A 19,272-nucleotide genomic window follows, 5' to 3' on the forward strand; every position below is an offset into this window, starting at 1 on the left:
ACCTAATGCATGCAGGGCTTAAGATCTACACGATGGGTTGATAGGTGCAGCAGACCACCATGGCACATGTATACCTATGTAACAAACCTGCGTTTTGCACATGTATCCCACAACTTGAAGTAAAATTAAAAAAAAAAAAAAAGAAAAAGAAGTTCTGAGCTTTTCATTGTCAAAGCTGTCTATAATTACCTTTATTATTTTAGTAGTTTATATTGTGATTATAAAGTCAGAGGACAACTTTGGAACATCTTAAAGTATTAATTACTGACTCATGGTTTGAGGTTACCATTACATCTTCCTGGTGGATTCTGTGACAAATGAGAAATAAGACACATAAGTCAGATAGAAGGAGATAAAATGTTAACTTCGGCCGAGCACTGTGGCTCACGCCTATAATCTCAGCACTTTGGGAGGCTGAGGTGGAAGGATCACTTGAGCTCAGGAGTTCAACACCAGCCTGGGCAACATAGTGAAACATCATCTCTGCAAAAAATATAAAATAAAAATAGCCGGGTATGGTGGCACCCCTGAGCCTGAGATGGGAGGATCACTTGAAGATGGGAGATCGAGGCTACAGTGAGCTGTGATCATGCCATTACACTCCAGCCTGGGCAACAGAGTGAGACCCTGCTTCAAAAAAGTAACAAAAGGAACTCTTCTGTTTTTACGAACATATTTACCCTTTGTTCTTCATTCCTTCGGTAGAATTAAGTTTATATCTAGTATAATTTCCTTTTAATCTAAAGCATTTATCTTATAGTTTATTGTAGCACAAATTTTCTGAAGACAAATTCTGTCATTTTTATTTTGTCTTCATCTTTGAAGGACATTTTCAATGGGTATAGAAATCTAGGTTGAATTTTTTAACATTTAAAAAATTCTATTATTTTCTGGCCACCATTATTTCTGATGAGAAATTATCCTTATCATGATTTCCTTATATGTATTGTATGTGTCTTTTTTTTTTCTTCTGGATGATTTAAAATTTTTTTCTGTGTTTGGTTTTCTGCTATCTGATGATGATATATCTAGATCTGGTTTCTTTTTATTTATTCTTCTTGGGGTTTGCTGAGCTTTTTTAATCTATTGGTTGATATATGTCAGTTTGGGAAATCGTTTTTCACCTCTGATATTATATTTTTAAAAATCTAATATTTTCATTTCACTCTTTTTTATACTTTCTCTCTGCTAAAATTTCCCTTCAATTCAAACATATTACCTACCCTTTTTAATTATTTGACATCTATATTATTATTAGAGTTGTTTTAAAGTCCTTGTTTGATAATTCCAATATCTGGGCCACTTCTGGGACTGGTGTATTGATTGTTTCCTCTTTTTATAATGAGTTATTTCTTCTGGCTTTTTTATATTTCACAGTAGTTTTTAATGTAATGTCAAATGTTGTGTATAAAGAGAATGGAGCCTATGATAAATAATGTTTATGTCCACAAAAATACATGCCTCTTCTTTTGTCATGACATTAGTATAGTTCCGTTGGGTCTGGTCTTTGGCTTTTATTCCATACTTGAGCTATATCTTATTCTTTTAAAATTTATATTAAGTTCACTACAGGACCCTGTGTTTTTTGAGAGCAAGATTAGGATCTTTGTTTTTGTATGGTTTGTAGTTTCTGCTTAGTTCTCCTGATACACCTTCAGAATTCCACATGCCTTGTTCACTTGTGCCTTAGGGAGGTATCTCTCTTAGTGCTTCTTTCTTTCTGCCAGACACAGATTGCCCTTCCTGGTACTCAGTTTAAGGTTTAGAGTACACGTGAGATTTCTTTTCATTCTCCTGCTTCGCACTCAGACTTTATTCGTATCTATGGGCCTGCACTTCAGCGGGGGTCTTTCTCATCTCTCCAGCCCTGCTTCTTGTCATTCTCATGAACAATTGATTGACACCTGTGGAAAATAGATGGCAAGTGGGTGGGATCCCCTGTGTCTAGAGTTCTCAGTGATTCTAAACTATCATGCATCCCCCAACTGGGTCTTTTGACATTTTTTTAAAACTGCAGTTATTTTCTTCTTATCAACTTTCTTCTCCTTATCCTACTCTGCCAAGAATTATAGCCACTATCATTTCTTCTCTCCTATAAGAGACCTTTGACTTTTATAGTTTTTATTCATTGGATTCCCTTAGGAACTCTGCTCTGATGAATGTTGAAAAGCTTTGATAGATTACGTGGCTCGTTGTTGCTACAATGGGATAGAATTCCCTTGCAATTTTCTACATCCTACGAGAAGAGGAAGTAATGAGCTACCATACGCACATACCATACATGTATGTATTGTACCATACATACATAAGCTACAAATCTTATGATTGATTTATACTAAATTTGACAATTCCCCTAGATAAAGTTGCTAGTAGTTGGCAGCTCATCCCTGCTCTTGCATTTCTTAGTCTCTGATTCCCCTCTTGCCTTTATATGTTACCTTTGTTTTTGAAGTAGTGATTCTTCTTTCTTTTATTTTTGTTGTTTTCTTAACTGTTTAGCCAAAATTATCCAAATTATTCTTTAAAAATTAGAGTAGCACATAATTTCTTAGGAGCTATACAAATCTACAAATTTCTTTACTATAGCTGCTTAGTAGAAAAATAGTGAGTTTTAACAACTTAGATGTAAATTAATCTTTGTGTTTTTTTGTCTCGTTCATTGGTTTAAGAAAAAACACAGGATACTTTTTCCTAATATAACTTGATATATTATAGGACAGTATCATTGGCTGGCAAGCTTCTATAGCTGCCAAGAGGCATGTATGTTTAATTTTAATACTGTGCATCTTTGGTTTCTAACTCTTATTTCAGCTCTCATTCTTCAGCATAGGGTGTAACTGCAAATGACAGTGGCACCCTGATTTAACTAATGGGTGAAGCCTGAGTAGAATGTGGATAAGTGAGCCATTTGGGCAGCGAGGAGAGCAGTAAACCACACTTTTCTCATTAGTTGTCTCCCAGGCTAAAATTAAACAGAATAAAATACTGCCAAATTTTAGTGATCTATGGTGGATCTGGTCTGTGTCAACTCAATATCAAACTAATTACCCAGATATTTATATGTTAGAACTTGTGTGCTATTTTTAAAGGTTGGTATCTTGTGAATTGAGTATATGATGAAAATCTCTCTCTAAATTAAAGAGAACATTATCTCTAAATTGTAATGTCAGCCAAATTGATGTTAAATCAATGAATTACCCTCTTTTATCATCTATAACATTCATAAATTTTAAGGCTGGCTATAAGTCATGAGGTCATTTTTGGTATAATGTAATCATATAGCTTACATAGGTTGGTGAAGTATTTTTAACTTCTTAATTATAATAAAATAAGACCTCCAAGTTTAATTTTCCATTTGAAAATATTTATTATATTTGTTTTCCATTTTCTCTCTCTAAAATCTCAAATAAAATGGTGTCCCAATCACATGTTGAGAATTTGTTTGAAAATTCATTGAACACATTTAGTTTTAGACATATCTGAAAAGACTTTTGTAGTAATTTGTACAATATGGAGGATATCTGTAATTTCTTAACATACTTGCATCCTGTCCAGTTTGCATACATTTAATTTATATGCCATTTTGTTTACTAGGTTTTGAAATTTTTTCATCATAATTAAAAATTATATAGTATATAATATGGCCTGTACTTAGATGCATAATCTAAAAGAACATAATCCTGAGTTATTTAAAAAATCAACTCAATATCTTTTTTCTTTCTTTACTGTTTTTTCAATGTAACATTAGGTATGTATAAAAATAGGTAACATATATGTAAGTATTGAATTAAAATTATATAATGAATATCATTTACTGTTGGCTGAGAAGTTGGTCATAAATTTATTTGCTTTTATAAATTCTTTCCTCAGGTGATCTATCTTTTTGAGTACTTTTCTGATCTTCTCTTTATCTTCACTTGTTTACAACTTCTTTTTTTGCTTAGTGTAGATTTATTTTAATTATCCAGTTTAGGGTTTATTGGGCCTCCTAGATTTAAGGTTTACTATCTTTCAACATTTCTGTAAAATATTCAGCCATTACCTTTTTTTAAAACCATATTGCCTCTTCCCCATTCTCTATTATCTCTCTCGAGTCCAATAAGACATATGCTATGTCTTCTCACTCAGACCTCTCTATCTCTAACTTCATTTTAAAAGTTTCATTATTTTTCAATCTGGGGTTACATCCTAAACTATCTTGTTATGTATCTTCCATTTCCTTAATTCTCTCTTCAACTGCATCTAATGTGCTTTTTAACATGTTTAGTGAGTTTTGTACTTCAACAATTTGTCATTTCTATGATTTTCATTTTTCTTTAAAATCTACTTGTTGCTGATGCTTTCTCATAGTTTATCTTCATGATTTCATAAATGTGTTTTTAAACATTTTATACATTATCAGGGGAACCAGCCCCTGATAATTCAACGTAGGTTCTTTCCTATTTTCCCTAAGTGTCGGCTGGTCTGAGAAATAAAGGGAAAGGGTACAAAAGAGAGAAATATTAAAGCTGGGTGTCCAGGGGAGACATCACATGTTGGCAGGTTCTGTGATGCCCCCTGAGCTGTAAAACCAGCAAGTCTTTATTAGCAATTTTCAAAGGGGAGGGAGTGTATGAATAGGGTGTGGGTCACAGAGATCACATGGTTCAAGGGCAACAAAAGATCACAAGGCAGAAGGTCAGGGTGAGATCACAAGGTCAGGGTGAAACTAGAATTACTAATGAAATTCCGTGTCCCGCTGTGCACTCATTGTCATTGATAAACATCTTAACAGGGTTCAAGAGGAGAGAACCAGTCTGACTAGAATTCGCCAGGCTGGAATTTCCTAATCCTAGCAAGCCTGGGGGCGCTGCAGGAGGCCAGGGCGTGTTTCATCCCTTACCTGCAACTGCATAAGGCGGACACCCCCAGAGCGCCCATTTTAGAGGCCCCCCCCCCCCAGAATGCATTCTTTTCCCAAGGCTGTTAATTATTAATATTCCTTACTGGGGAAATAATTCAGCGATATTTCTCTTACCCGTTTTTGGTAATAAGAGAAATATGGCTCTGTCCTGCCCGGCCCACAGGCAGCCAGACTTTAAGGCTATCTCCCTTGTTCCCTGAAAATCGCTGTTTTCCTGTTCTTAAGGTGCCCAGATTTCATATTGTTCAAACACACATGCTTTACAAACAATTTGTGCAGTTAAAGCAATCATCACAGAGTCCTGAGGTGACATACATCCTCAGCTTATGAAGATGATGAGATTAAGAGATTAAAGTAAAGACAGGTATAGGAAATTATAAGAGTATTGATTGGGGAAGTGATAAATGTCCATGAAATCTTCACAATTTATGTTCAGAGATTTCAGTAAAGACAGGCGTAAGAAATTATAAAAGTATTAATTTGGAGAACTAACAAATGTCCATGAAATCTTCACAATTTATGTTCTTCCGTCAGGGTTTCAGCAGGTCCTTCCATTCGGGGTCCCTGACTTCCCGCAACAATACATAGCTGTTTCATATTCTGTATTCTAATACCTTCAGTGCTTGAGGATCTAAATGTTTTATTCATTAATATTTTTTACTCTTATTAACAGTGGTTTGTTTTCTGCACTTCTTGCTGATTTTTTTGTTATGGGAAACATAAATGACAGATCATAATTTGTGCGTGTCACATAACAATGAATTGGAGACTTTCTCAAAGAGACAACTTTTTTTCTGCTTTTTTCTCATGTCTAGAGCTAAGGTCCTTAACCTCTGGGCCATGGACCAGTTCCATTCCATGGCTTGTTATGAACTGGGCCACACAAAAGGAGGTGAGCAGCAGGCAAGCAAGCATTACCACCTGAGCTCTGCCTACTGTCAGATCATTGGCAGCATTAGATTCTCAAAGGAACGCAAACCCTATTATGAATTGTGCATACAAGGGATCTAGATTGTGCATGCTTTTTATGAGAATTGAATTAATGCCTGATGATCTGAGGTGGAATGGTTTCATCCTGAAACCATTCCTCCACCCCCCAAATCCGTGGAAAAATTGTCTTCCACAAAACCAGTTCCTGGTGCCAAAAAGACTGGGGACTGTTGGTCTTCACAAGAAAGTCTAAGGCTCATCTATCTCTCTTTCCTGGTGTCCCAAGTTTCAGAATCCCAGTTACATTTTTTTTTGGCGGATGGGCGGGGGGGCAACAGAACTTATTTTTTAATGTTTCCTTTTCTAGCTGTTACTAGTTTCACAAATTTTCAGGAATTATTTTGGTGTTTATTTCTGTATTTTAAAATAACATAACTTTTCTTGGTTTTTCCTGAATATTCATTTTGGAGCATTATTTATTGACTTCTTACTGTGGAAATTAATAATTGGCTATCTTTCACTTTCTCCAACCTTCATCACATGTTCTTATTTGCTCATACTCCCAATATTATTATATCCTAAATTTGATTGATTACATTGTTTATTCATTATTTCAGAATTTATATCATTCCATTTATTAACACTATTCACATCACAGTTGTGTTGTATCTTATGATTAGCTATTCTTTCCTTTACAACATTTGATTTCCTTGTATTTAATAATTGTGTTTTTGTTGTTACTAAGCTTTCTGTGTACCTGTGACTAAGTCACTGTTGTAAGCGTTGGAATTCCCATCACTTTTCTCCTCAGTTAGATCTTTTGTCTTCTGAATCCAAAGTCTTCTTTCTTCATGTAATTCACTTTTCTTTTGGTGAATGCTTTCTTTATTGTATTATATATGGTATTTATGTGATATTAGTTATAGAACAAATTACAGTTTAAGGGGCTTATTTGACAGAAAGAAATTCATAGTAATTTAAATCTAATTTTAATTTTATTTATCTATGTAGGTTTTAGAAAGATCTTTTAACCCTTGAGATTGAATTATATATTCCTGAATTTAAATAAACCTTTTAAATTCTCTAAATCTTGTTCAGTTAATTGCTTTAAAATCAAAAGGTCTTAATAAACAATTTTTCATATTGGGGGAAAATTCTCTTTCTTACATAGTAACTTTCTTGGGAGAATGAGTTGTTATAAAATAAGAATACAGTGCAAATTAAATCTTACTGTATATATCATACTACTTTATTCTTGTTAGTCTGTGGACATGACAGTCTTTGCTGTAGTAGAGCTGCTAGAATTGTTTGAAAACTGGATATCATATTGGGAAAGTCCTATTTATTTCTCTTAATATAGTATTTTTATACCTTTATTCTGTGTATAAGTGATGCTTGGGAAGTAGAAGAATTTAGGTCCTTATGAGAAATTTGCAATCTATGAAAGTAAGAAATATATGTTAAATTGTATATTATATATTAAATTGGATTTTCAGTTGACTTTAATTATGACTCCCATTTTGCAATCATCTTGTGTTTAGCTTTTCTGTGTCTTTCTTTTCTGACATCTGCTTGAGTGAATCATTGCTCAACAGTACACATATTGGTCCTTGGGAGGACACATGCTTTTGTTGTCTGAGCATGCTGCCTAAGGATTTATACTGGTTCTGGGACCATGGAAAAAATGGAACTACATGGTAGAATAGGAGTATGCATAGCAAATTTTGGTTATTTAAAGATTCTGTGGAAAGCTTTGAAAAAAGGATAAATTTCTTTTTCTCTTATTTTTTTCCTTCATCCTTTTATCTGTCTTTTTATATATCAGTTTTCATAGGGCTTGTTATTAATACTAATTTTCCCAATTTAAATAATCTATAACATTATAGAACAAATGTACTATTTTCAGTTATCCTGAGAACCAGCTATGGTTTATTCTGACATATACTTTTTTTAGCCCCCTACCATCAGGCAGATACTTTTTCTTTCTTTTTTTTTTTTTTTAAAAAAAAAGACTTATTTTAGGTTCAGGGATACAATACCTGTTTATAATATAGGTAAGCTTGTGTCATGGGGATTTATTGTGCAGATTATATTACCACCCAGGTACTAAAAAATAAACCAATGGTTATTTTTATCTGATCCTCTCCCTTCTCCAACCCTTCACCCTCCACCCTCTGATAGGCCCCAACGTCTGTTTTTCTCCTCTATGTGTCCATGTGTTCTCATCATTTAGCTGCCACTAATAAGTGAGAACATGTGGTATTTTGTTTTCTGTTCCTGCATTAGTTTGCTAAGGATAATGGCCTCCAGCTTTATCCATGTTCCTGCAAAGGACATGATCTTGTTCTTTTTTATGGCTGCATAGTATTCCATGGTGTATATGTAACACATTTCCATTATCCAGTCTGCCATTGATGGGCATTTAGGTTGATTCCATGTCTTTGCTATTGTGAATAGTGCTGCGGGGAACATACGTTTGCATGTGTCTTTATGGTAGAATCATTTATATGGTTTTGGGTATATACCTTGTAATGGGGTGGCTGGATTGAATTGCAGTTCTGTTTTTAGCTCTTTGAGGAATCACCACACTGTTTTCCACAATGGTTGAACTAATTTACACTTCCACCAACAGTGTATAAGTATTGCCTTTTCACCACAATCTTGCCAACATCTGTTATTTTTTGACGTTTTAATAATCTATCTGGTGTGAGATGGCATCTCATTGTGGTTTTGATTTGCATTTCTCTAATGATCAATGATGTTGAGCTTTTTTTCATATGCTTGTTGGCCATATGTATATCTTCTTTTGAAAAGTGTCTGTTCATGTCCTTTGCCCACTTTTTAATGGACTTGCTTTTTTTTTTTTCTTGTTGATTTCTTTATGTTCCTTATAGATGCTGAATATTAGATCTTGGTCAGATGCAGAGTTTGTAAAAATTTTCTCCCATTCTGGCATTTTCTCCCATGCCATTCCCATTATGGCATTGTCATCATGAAATCTTTGCCTGTTCCTGTGTCCAGAATGGTTATCTACATTGTCTTCTAGGATTTTTATAGTTTTGAGTTTTTATTTAAGTCTTTGATCCACCTTGGGTTGATTTTTGTATATGGTCTAAGGAAGAGGTCCAGTTTCAATTATTTGCTTATGGGTAGCCAATTCCAGCACCATTTATTGTGTAGGGAATCCTTTTCCCCATTGCCTGTTTTTTTCGGGTTTGTTGAAGATAAGATAGTTGTAGGTGTGCGGTCTTTTTTCTTGGCTGTCTATTCTGTTCCATTGGTTTATGTGTCTGCTTTTGTAAAGGCGTCATGCTGTTTTGGTTACTATAGTCTTGTAGTATAGATTGAAATTGGGTAATGTGATGCCTCCAGCTTTGTTCTTTTAGCTTAGGATTGCCTTGACTACTCAAGCTCTTTTTTCATTTCATATGAATTTTAAAATAGTTTTTTCTAGTTCTGTGAAGAGTGTCATTGGTAGTTTGATAGGAACAGCATTGAATCTGTAAATTGCTTTGGACAGAATGGCCCTTTTAATGATATTGATTCTTCCTATCCATGAGCGTGGAATGTTTTTCCATTTGTTTCTGTCATCTCTTTGAGCATGTTTTATAGTTCTCATTGTAGGGATCTTTCACCTCCCTGGTTAACTGTCTTCGTAAGAATTTGATTCTTTTTTTGGCAAATGTGAATGGATTGCATTCCTGATTTGGCTCTCAACTTGACAGTTGTTAGTGTATAGGAATGCTAATGATTTTTGTATGTTGAATTTGTATCCTAAGACTTCACTGAAGTTCCTTATCAGCTTAAGGAGTTTTTAGGCCAAAACTATGGTATTTTCTAGATACATATTTTCATGTTGTCTGCAAAGATAGTTTGGCTTTCTCTCTTCCTATCTGGATAGCCTTTATTTCTCTCTCTTTCCTGATTGCTCTGGCCAGGATTTCCAGTACTGTGTCTGATAGCAGTGGTGAGAGAGGGCATCTTGTTTTGTGCCAGTTTTCAAGGGGAATGCATCAGCTTTTCCGCATTCAGTATGATGGCATATTTCCTATATGCTACGGGTTTGGCTGATAACAAAATTGACAAATATCCCTTCCCTTATGTTTCATATATCCTAGTGGAGCTAATAATATTTGTATTAAAATATATGTACAATTACAGAAACTTATTTACAGATGTATATAACCTGCACATAAATTGAGAATTGTATACTCTGCTTTAGGTAAGTTCTATTCAAACTACTTTTCATCAGAAAGGGACAAAAATAGGTTAGTTAGTTGGTTGGAATTGCAGCCTGTTACACTTCCGCTTTGTGTTTTATGTCAGAATGTTGGCCTGCATTTAATCTAGGCTGCCCTTTCTCTTTGCTTTTGAACATTAAAAGTTGTAATTTTTAATGATTTTTTGAATGATTATAATACCTTCTTTCAAATCATGAATCAATTTTTTAATATAATGAAAAAGTTATTTAGGAATATTTTACCTAAAGTATTCCATTTTCAGGGCCAATATAAAAATTGTTCTTTTCCTAAAAAGTTGAGCTTATTATTATATTTTATGGACAAATGTACTTTTAATGAGATGTAATTCACTTTCCATACAATTATTTTATATTGTGTGATTCAATGTTTTATAGTATATTCACCAGGTTGTACAATCATTTTCTAATTTCGGAATATTTTTATCACTCTCAAACCACATAGCTCTTAGCAGTTATTTCTACTCTCCCCTCTCACAGGCCCTGGTAACCACAAATCTGCTTTTTGTCTCTCTGTTTTTGCCTCTTCTGGCACTTTCATATAAGTGGAATTCTAAAATATATGTTTTCTTTGTCAGGCTTATTTCACTTAATATAATGTTTTTAAGATTCATCAGTGCTGTAGCATGTATCAGTACTTCATTTCTTTTTATGGATAAATACTTTTCCATTGTATGGAAATACCACATTTTGTTTATTCATCAACTCATGGAAATTTATATTGATTTCACTTTTTGGCTGTTACGAATTATGCTGATATGAGCATTTGAATACAAGTTTTTGTGTGGGCATAAGTTTTCGGTGCCCACATTTCCTCAAAAAGACATATAGTTACAGTATGACCCAGTTATGCCATAGTATTTTCCAAAGTGGGTGTACCAGTTTACATTCCTACCAGCAATGTATCAGGGTTTGCATTCCTCCACATCCTTTCCAACGCTTGTTACTGTTTGTCTGTTATGTCATAGCTATCCTACATGGTGTAAAGTGACAAATAGCTTATTGGTTTTTATGAGGAATTATGTAACAATTTAAAAATCTTGTCTTTTAGGTGCTGTACTTCTTTGCAGTATACAAGGACTAGCAGTTAATATTGACCCAATCTTATATACGTGGCTCATCTATCAGCCTCAGAAACGAACAAGTAGACATATGCAACAGGTAAGAGATTTTTAAATAATTTTTTCTCTTAACAAATATTTTTCTTATTCTTTTAGTAGAATTATATATGTCTTTTGATGGATTCTTTTTTAACGAATGTACTAGATTTCCTTTGTCTCTCCACCTTACCCCTTTAAAACAATTCCGTTCCCTTATTTTTTTATGAGAAATTGCATGTCAATATAAAGTTTCTTTGATTATTAAAGGGGCTTTCTGTACAATGGCTTACAAAACAGAAACTAGTTTAGGAGTCCTATTTCACCAGTCTTCATTCTTTCATAGTGTCTACATGTCCATTCTCATGGTGCGCAATACATAAGAATTGCTCAGTAAATGAATGTTGGCTTGTTTGTTTGTTTTGTTTTGAGACACAGTTTCACTCTGCCTCCCAGGCTGAAGTGCAGTGGCGTGATCTCGGCCCACTCCCTGGTTCAAGTGATTCTCTCGGGACTACCTCCTGAGTTCAAGTGATTCTTGTGCCTCAGCCTCCCAAGTAGCTGGGATTACAGGCATGTGCCACCATGCCCAGCTAATTTTTGTATTTTTAGTAGAGACAGGGTTTCACCTGTTGGCCAGGCTGGTCTTGAACTCCTGACTTCAAGTGATGTACCCACCTCAGCCTCCCAAAATGCTGGGATTGCAGGTATGAGCCACAGCGTCTGACCAGCTTTTATTTTTATCTCTACATTTCCTTGTCATATTTAGGTTTTTTCAACAAACATGCATCGAATACCTAATCCTGGGATTGGGATGGTTGGTGCAAAAAAGGTTGGAATATATGTTTGTTTAAAAAGGTATAAATTACAAAGTAGTAAGTAGGCAATTATAGTTTCTAGAATACTTAAACATAGTTCTGACAGTTTTATTATTTTCGTTTTAAAGATGAAGAAACTGATGCTTATTGAGATTCATTTACGTATAGTCACACAGCTTTAAGTAAATGACAGAACTAAGAATTTTTGAGGCCAAATTCGTGCTTTATTGAATTATAATTTCCCATCAACTTAAGTATAATTTTGCAATATCCTATTTGGAATAGTTTTGTATTGTTTTTCTGAAGTAACTTCAAGCTAGTTGATGGGAGAAGAATACACAATTTTATAATTATGTAAGAATTAAAAAGTTTAACAAATAGTACTATCTAAGGAGCACCTTTTAAAGGTTTTTCTTCACTTTGTCCTAATTTTATTTGAAACTTCTGCCATACCTGTCCCCATTTTTCCTTTTAATGAGTAGTTACAGAATATAAGGCAGTATGCTATACACCATGGCCACAGAAATAAAAGTCATAGGTGAGAATATCCCTCCCTCTGAGAGTATTTAATGTATTTGAGAATCTTAAGGGATATAGTAATGCCATTTTTAGTAATTAACTATGTAGATGTATGTCCAGGATTATGTGAAAACAAGAGGAATAGTTCTCACAACCAGGGTAGTGTGTGAAAAGGAGGAATTAACAACTAAGCTGAGTATTCTAGGAGTGAGACAGACAGAGAAGGTTGTTTTAGACTGAACTGTTTGAGCAAAGGCAAAGAAGATGCAAAAGCATGGCAAGAAAGAGACTTCAGTGGTTCCAGAATGGAGTCAAGTGTTCTTGTAGAGACTAGGAGAAATTGGAAACCAATTTCTGAAAAAAAATTTTGAATTTGTAGTCCTAGGTATTTGAGACTTCACTTTGAAGGGTAAAGAGGAGCTATAGGAAATTGGTATAAACAGAGCTGGATTTTAGAAAGTTTACTCTAGCAGAATATAGAGAATGGGTGATACAGAAGTTAGACTAATGGCAGTAACCAGTTGGGAAAAATTTTCATTGTAAATTCTTGATTGGTTATTCTCTAAGTGATACAGTTATTTCCAGTGTACCATACATATCCCTGAAGGTCAAGTAGAGTGTTCTAGCAGCTTAAGTAAATTAGACATTCATTTAATTGATACCAAGCATATTAAAATATTTTGATTTTTAACTTTTTAAAAAATTATAACTTTTAAAATGAATATGCAATCACGTGCCCCTTAATGACAGGGATACATTCTGAGAAATGCATCATTAGGCAATTTTATTGTTGTGCAAACATCATAGAGTGTACTTATACAAACCTAGATGGTATGGCCTGCTAGACATCTGGGCTATAATCCATCTCTGGTATAGCCTATTGCTCCTAGGGTACAAACCTGTACAGAGTATTACTGTACTGAATACCTTAGGCAATTGTAGCACAAAGGTAAGTATTGTATATCTAAACATAGAAAAGGTATAGTAAAAATATGCCATTATAATCTTATGGAACCACCATCGTGTATGCAATCCATTGTTGACTGAAACATTGTTATGTGGCACATAATTATAGGTATATTTTTCGAATTCAGAAATAATGGCTTTATTTAGAAGCTAAACTACTTGCAATACCAATACTTTGGGAGGCAAGGTGGGAGAATTGCTTGAGCCCAGGAGTTCAAGACCAGCCTGGGGAACATAGCGAGACTCTGTCTTTACAGAAAATAAAAATTAGCTCTGCGTGGTGGTGCAGGCCTATAGTCCCAGCTACACTGGAGGCTAACGCAGGAGGATTGTTTGTGCCTGGGAGGTGGAGGCTGCAGTGAACAATGATCACACCACTGTACTCCAGCCTGGGCAAAAGGGCGAGACCCCATCTCTAAAAATAATAAGAATAAAAGGTAAACTAACAAATACCATAACCCCACTCATTCAGAGTTACAAATAATGTTGGAGTATATGTCTCCATACCTAAATCTTTGCATTCATCTTTATTGACTTGGAATATATTTTTACATGTGTAATTAGTAGCACTAGGCAAGTATTTTGCATTTTAGAAACATATTTTAAGACTTTTGTTGTATCACCAAATTGCTTCCAAAATGGGTATACATTTTGCATTTTCTTTTTCCTTTTTCTTTTTTTTCCACATAGGTTCTTGCTCTGTTGCCCAGGCTGAAGTGCAGTGCTGTGATCACAGGTCACTGCAGCCTTAACTTCGTGGGCTCAAGTGATCCTGTTTTCTAAACCTCCTGAGTAGCTGGGACCACAGGCACCCACCACCATGCCTGGCTAATTAAAAAACAATTTTTTCTGTAGAGGTGGTGTCTCACTATATTGCCCCGGCTCGTCTAAAACTCCTAGGCTCAAGTCATCTACCCACCTAAGCCTCCCGAAGTGCTGAGATTACAGGCATGAACCCCATGTCCAGCCCAGTTTACATTTTGAACAGCAATTGATAGCATTGTTATTTTACTACAGTTTGGCATACTTAAAAATATGCTTTAAAAAATGTTCTTAATCTGCTATTTTACTCTTGAAAGTTCCCCCGCCCCACCCCACCATGGAAAATTGAGAGAATTGCATAGTTGAGCCATATGTTTCCATACCCAGGTTCAATATTTATTAAGTCATGACCACTCATCCTTTTAAAATCTGTTAGGTGAAAAAAAATGCCGATATACAAGTATTGGTGAAAATGTAGAGAATGATTACTATTGTTGTGAGTGAAAATTTGATAAATTTGTCAGTATCTAATAAAATTGAAAATTAGCCAACTTATAACCCCAAACTTCTACTTCTTGATGTAGGTATGCTCTTAGAGTGAAATTTATAAAAGTAAGGAATACTGTGTAAGACTGCTGTTGTGTAATCATTACAATAATGCGAAAATTTGAAAACCTAAATGAAAATTTGTAAGAATGTTGATAAAGTATGAAATATTCACATGATATAACATTTATTAAAAATTATACAATAGACCTTAGTATGGATGTCTCAAAAATTATAGTTGATGCAAAAGCAATTTCCCAATGATGTATGCAATATGAGGGCACTTATATATATTTTTCTAAAACTGCCCTTAATGTGTGTCTGTAAGTGAATGCAGGTGTAAAAATTAAGTTGAAGGATTTGTACTAATATCATAGTAATGGTTGACTCTTGGAGGAAAGGGCGGTAGGTTGGCACTCAAAGGGGATTTTAGTTTTATCTATAATACTTTTTTTAAAAAAGCAAATATGATAAACTGTTAATAGCCATTAATTATTGGTCATAATAGGTATGTTGTATTCTTTGTAACCCTCTAGTATTTTTTTAATTTGTTAAATTAATAATTAGTGAAAGATGGTTACGTTTTATAGGATGCAGCTATGAAAAGCTTTAGGTATTTTGGGATTATGGGACATTTTTGGGTTAAAGATAGAACAGATCTGAGACTAGATTGCAACTGAAATTTGAGGAGTGCTACAGTACCAGCACGAAAAAGAATATAAGCAGGGTAATAGGAGGTTGTTAAAAATAAATACTACTTATTTTGATGTTTTTGACCAAGGTAGCCATATTTCTAGAATAGTGGAGGAAATCACTGGTCTTACTCCTTATTTGGTATCACTTAATGCCTGACATGCAGCATCTTTATTAGCAGTCATTCAACAAATATAGGTATTTTGTATACAGCTGTGTACAAGGCATACAAGAGCCTTACTCTTGTGTTAGAAAGTGGTTTTGTTTGGCCTTGGCCTTTTAATTCTTGCCTGTGTGAAAATACACTCAGAGTTGACCGGGCGCAGTGGCTCATGCCTATAATCCCAGCACTTTGGGAAGCTGAGGCAGGTGGATCATGAGGTCAGGAGTTAAAGATCAGCCTGGCCAAGATGGTGAAACCCTATCTCTAATAAAAATACAAACATTAGCTGGGCCCAGTGGCAGGTGCCTGTAATCCCAGCTACTAGGGAGGCTGAGGCAGGAGAATCGCTTGAACCTGGAGGGCAGATGTTGCAGTGAACCAAGATTGCACCACTGCACTCCAGCCTGGGCGACAGAGTGAGACTCTGTCTCAAAAAGAAAAAAAAAAGACACGCTCAGAGCTTTAGCTGCCCAAAGGTATTTTTTGTTTGTTGTTTAGTATTGCCAGTACCATGAAAATTTATTGGATCTATAAAATTTTATATGGATTTATAAAACTTTGTGCTTTCATTAGTTGCATCTTTCAGCTATTGTGCTTGAATTTACACTGTATAGCACATAAATTTTCTCTAGTTACTTATTATATAGTTGACCCTAGAAACAATGCGAGGGCTAGGGACACCAACTCCCTGCTTGGTCAAAAACCCGTGTATACCTTTTGAGTCCCCCCAAACTTAACTAATAGCCTACTGATGATCAGAGACCTTAATGATAACATAAATAGTTAATTAACACATATTTTATATATTGTATGTGTTATATATGGTATTCTTACAATAAAGTAGAGAAAAGAAAATGTTATTAAGAAAACCATAAGGAAGACAAAATACTATATAGGACGAAAGTAGATCATTCTTGAAGGTCTTCATGTTGAATAGTAGACTGAGGAGGAGGAAGACGAGGGGTTCGTCTTGTCTCAGAAGTGGCAGAGGTGGAAGAAAATCCACATGTAAGTGAACTTATGTGGTTCAAACTTATATTATTCAAGGGCCAAGTGTATATTAATTTTAATCCTGAACTTGGTTGTACCTTTTTAGAGTTTAGATTGTATTCCAGGAATATAAATGGACAAAAATTCAAAGGATTATGGAGTCACTAAATATTAGAGCATAAGCGGTTTTCCAGTCCACCCCCCCTCCTTATTTTTTAGATGAGGAAATTTAAATGCATCAAAACTTAACAGTATAAGGAGCATATCTCATCTAGGTCTTAAAAATGGTTTCCAATTTAGATTTGTGTATTATCAGTTTGACTAAATACCAAATATAAAAGCAGGCACTCTATGTTATGATGCTTTTGATAATTTATTTAATCTTTTCTCATTTTCAAATTTTTTTTTTTTTTTGAGATGGAGTCTCACTCTGTTGCCCAGGCTGTAGTGCAGTGGCACGATCTCGGCTCACTGCAAGCTCTGCCTCCTGGGTTCACGCCATTCTCCTGCCTCAGCCTCCCGAGTAGCTGGGACTACAGGCACCCGCCACCATGCCTGGCTGATTTTTTGTTTTTGTATTTTTAGTAGAGACGGGGTTTCACCGTGTTAGCCAGGATGGTCTCAATCTCCTGACCTCGTGATCCGTCCGCCTCAGCCTCCCAAGTGCTGGGATTACAGGCATGAGCCACCGCGCCCAGGCTCTAATTTCTTTTCCTTTTTTTTACTCAGTGTGACTAGCAACTTGTAAAATAATATGCCCTTTTCCATGTTTCAGAACATGATTGATTTTATTACATAGTTATATAATAAACATGTTTTCATTGAAATACTTTTTTATAATGTACATTATATTGAGTATTTTAAGTTGGGTGAGGCTTAAGGTTGGATCTATAAAACTTTGGTTGTGGTACTGAAGATAACCTTAGACTACACTGCAGCCTGACCAACCGCCGCCAGATTCACCATCTGATACAGCTGTGTTACAGTTATCATCTGTTGTTTCCAAAGCTAAAATTTCCTTCTCAAACTGTGGCTAAAACCCAACGTTTGATGATTGTTTTCCACCCACTTCAGCACTGATCTTTGATCCTATGGCAAACTTAAAACTTTTTTTGCCAATAATATGACAAAATTGTATTGGGCATCATCAGCAGTAACATCAGACTTTATTTCAGTGAATAAAGATGAAACAGCTGCTTTATTGTCCAGCTCAGCCCTCATGCATTCAGTAGAGGATCATAATATTTTCCAGCTTTCTCTAACTAGTTATTTTTCTGTGCTTTCTGAATATGCTATGGATATCTTTTGTCAGACAAAATATAGAGATTTTCAGTATTCTTCAAAAAAGTTGGACTATCCATATTAACATGTACATAATCAGTTTGTAAAAGTATGTTTCTAAAAACATAAGGATTTTTTTATAAGGATCCATTTTATAAGGATAACTTTATAAGGATACTTTTCCATTTTTTGAAAACATAATTTTCAAAGTGAATTTTAATTTTAACTTGCTCTTTCCATATTATTTTAATACTTCTTACTAAAACTTACATTTTCTGGGTACTTACAGGCTCTTTGGTTTTCACTCAGAATTTTAATTTAAAATTTAAGTGGATAAGCATTGCTCTGTGTGTGCATATGTGTGTGTGTCTGTGTGTGTGAGAGAGAGAAAAAAAAAAGTGGGGGTGTGGGGACAGATGAGGGAGGGAGAGATTGATTGATTTACAATAATGAAGTCTCAGCCCCAACTTGTGAAGGACTGTCCTCAGTATTGCCATGTTTAACTTTTGCTGCTTAAGAAATAGTAAAAAACTAAAAACTAAAAAGTTTTTCATTTTGTCTCTTTCCAGCAGCCTGTGGTAGCTGTTCCTCTTGTTATGCCAGTTTGTAGAAGGAAAGAGGATGAGGTGTCTATTGGAAGTGCACCCTTGGCAAAGCAGCAATCATATCAGGCCTCTGAATATGCCAGCAGCCCTGTAAAAACAAAAACGGTAACAGGTATGTGTCAAGTACTGTAAAGGGAATATGATTTTACTCCACTTCTAAGCTAGCAAGTTAGCATCCACAGTTTCATGGATGCTGGCCAAAGACATGAGACTCGTTGAGTGGAGACAAAGAACTTTATTATCCACAACATTAGCAATGATCACAGTGTTAGCATTTTTTTGTGTTAGTGCCCTGAGCCCAGTTTCCATAAGGTGGCATAAAGAGGGCCAAGAATTCTGAATTTAGGGAACTTGAACCTTTTATAATGGATAGAAAGCATGCCTGCCCTATTCTCCAGAGGGAGGCGCTGTGTCTCCTTTGCAAGGATGTGAGCACACTTGCCCTTTGCACAGAAGCAGGATCGTATTTCTATCTTCTGAGACTGTTCGCTATGCAAATATCCTTAAAAACACAGTAGGGAACAATGACAATCACTACCTCCACTTAAAAGACCCATAGAGAATTATCTCTCAATAGTATGTTCCTTCTTTAAGTGAATTCTTGAAAACGACAGTATACCTTAATCATCTTTCCTCCCCTTTCTCTCATACTCTCTGCTAGATCTTCTATGCAAATATAAAGTATAACTATCCTTCTATAAAATAATTTATTTCCTTTTGTGTAATAAAAAGAATTTTACA

At 35.1% G+C, this 19,272-nt stretch overlaps 1 protein-coding gene across 32 annotated transcripts in view; it reads left to right on the forward strand.

Annotated features, from left to right (window-relative positions):
* VPS13B (vacuolar protein sorting 13 homolog B) overlaps window positions 1-19,272 on the forward strand; it is an 869,944-nt gene that overhangs the window by 355,897 nt on the left and 494,775 nt on the right. For 26 of the 32 annotated variants that reach the window (XR_008667630.2, XM_031013639.3, XM_055348088.2 and 23 more), the window contains exons 20-21: window positions 11,143-11,252; window positions 18,496-18,643. Coding sequence is in view for 31 of the 32 variants with exons in the window: in XM_031013639.3 (XP_030869499.3) it covers window positions 11,143-11,252; window positions 18,496-18,643 (258 nt within the window). In the remaining variant the exon portion in view is untranslated. The remainder of the gene's footprint in view (window positions 1-11,142; window positions 11,253-18,495; window positions 18,644-19,272) is intronic. The other 6 variants (XM_055348087.2, XM_055348082.2, XM_055348094.2 and 3 more) reach the window with 1 other exon arrangement.

This window comes from Gorilla gorilla, chromosome 7 (genome assembly GCF_029281585.2).
Source record: "Gorilla gorilla gorilla isolate KB3781 chromosome 7, NHGRI_mGorGor1-v2.1_pri, whole genome shotgun sequence".
In the NCBI taxonomy this organism is placed as follows: Eukaryota; Metazoa; Chordata; class Mammalia; order Primates; family Hominidae; genus Gorilla; species Gorilla gorilla.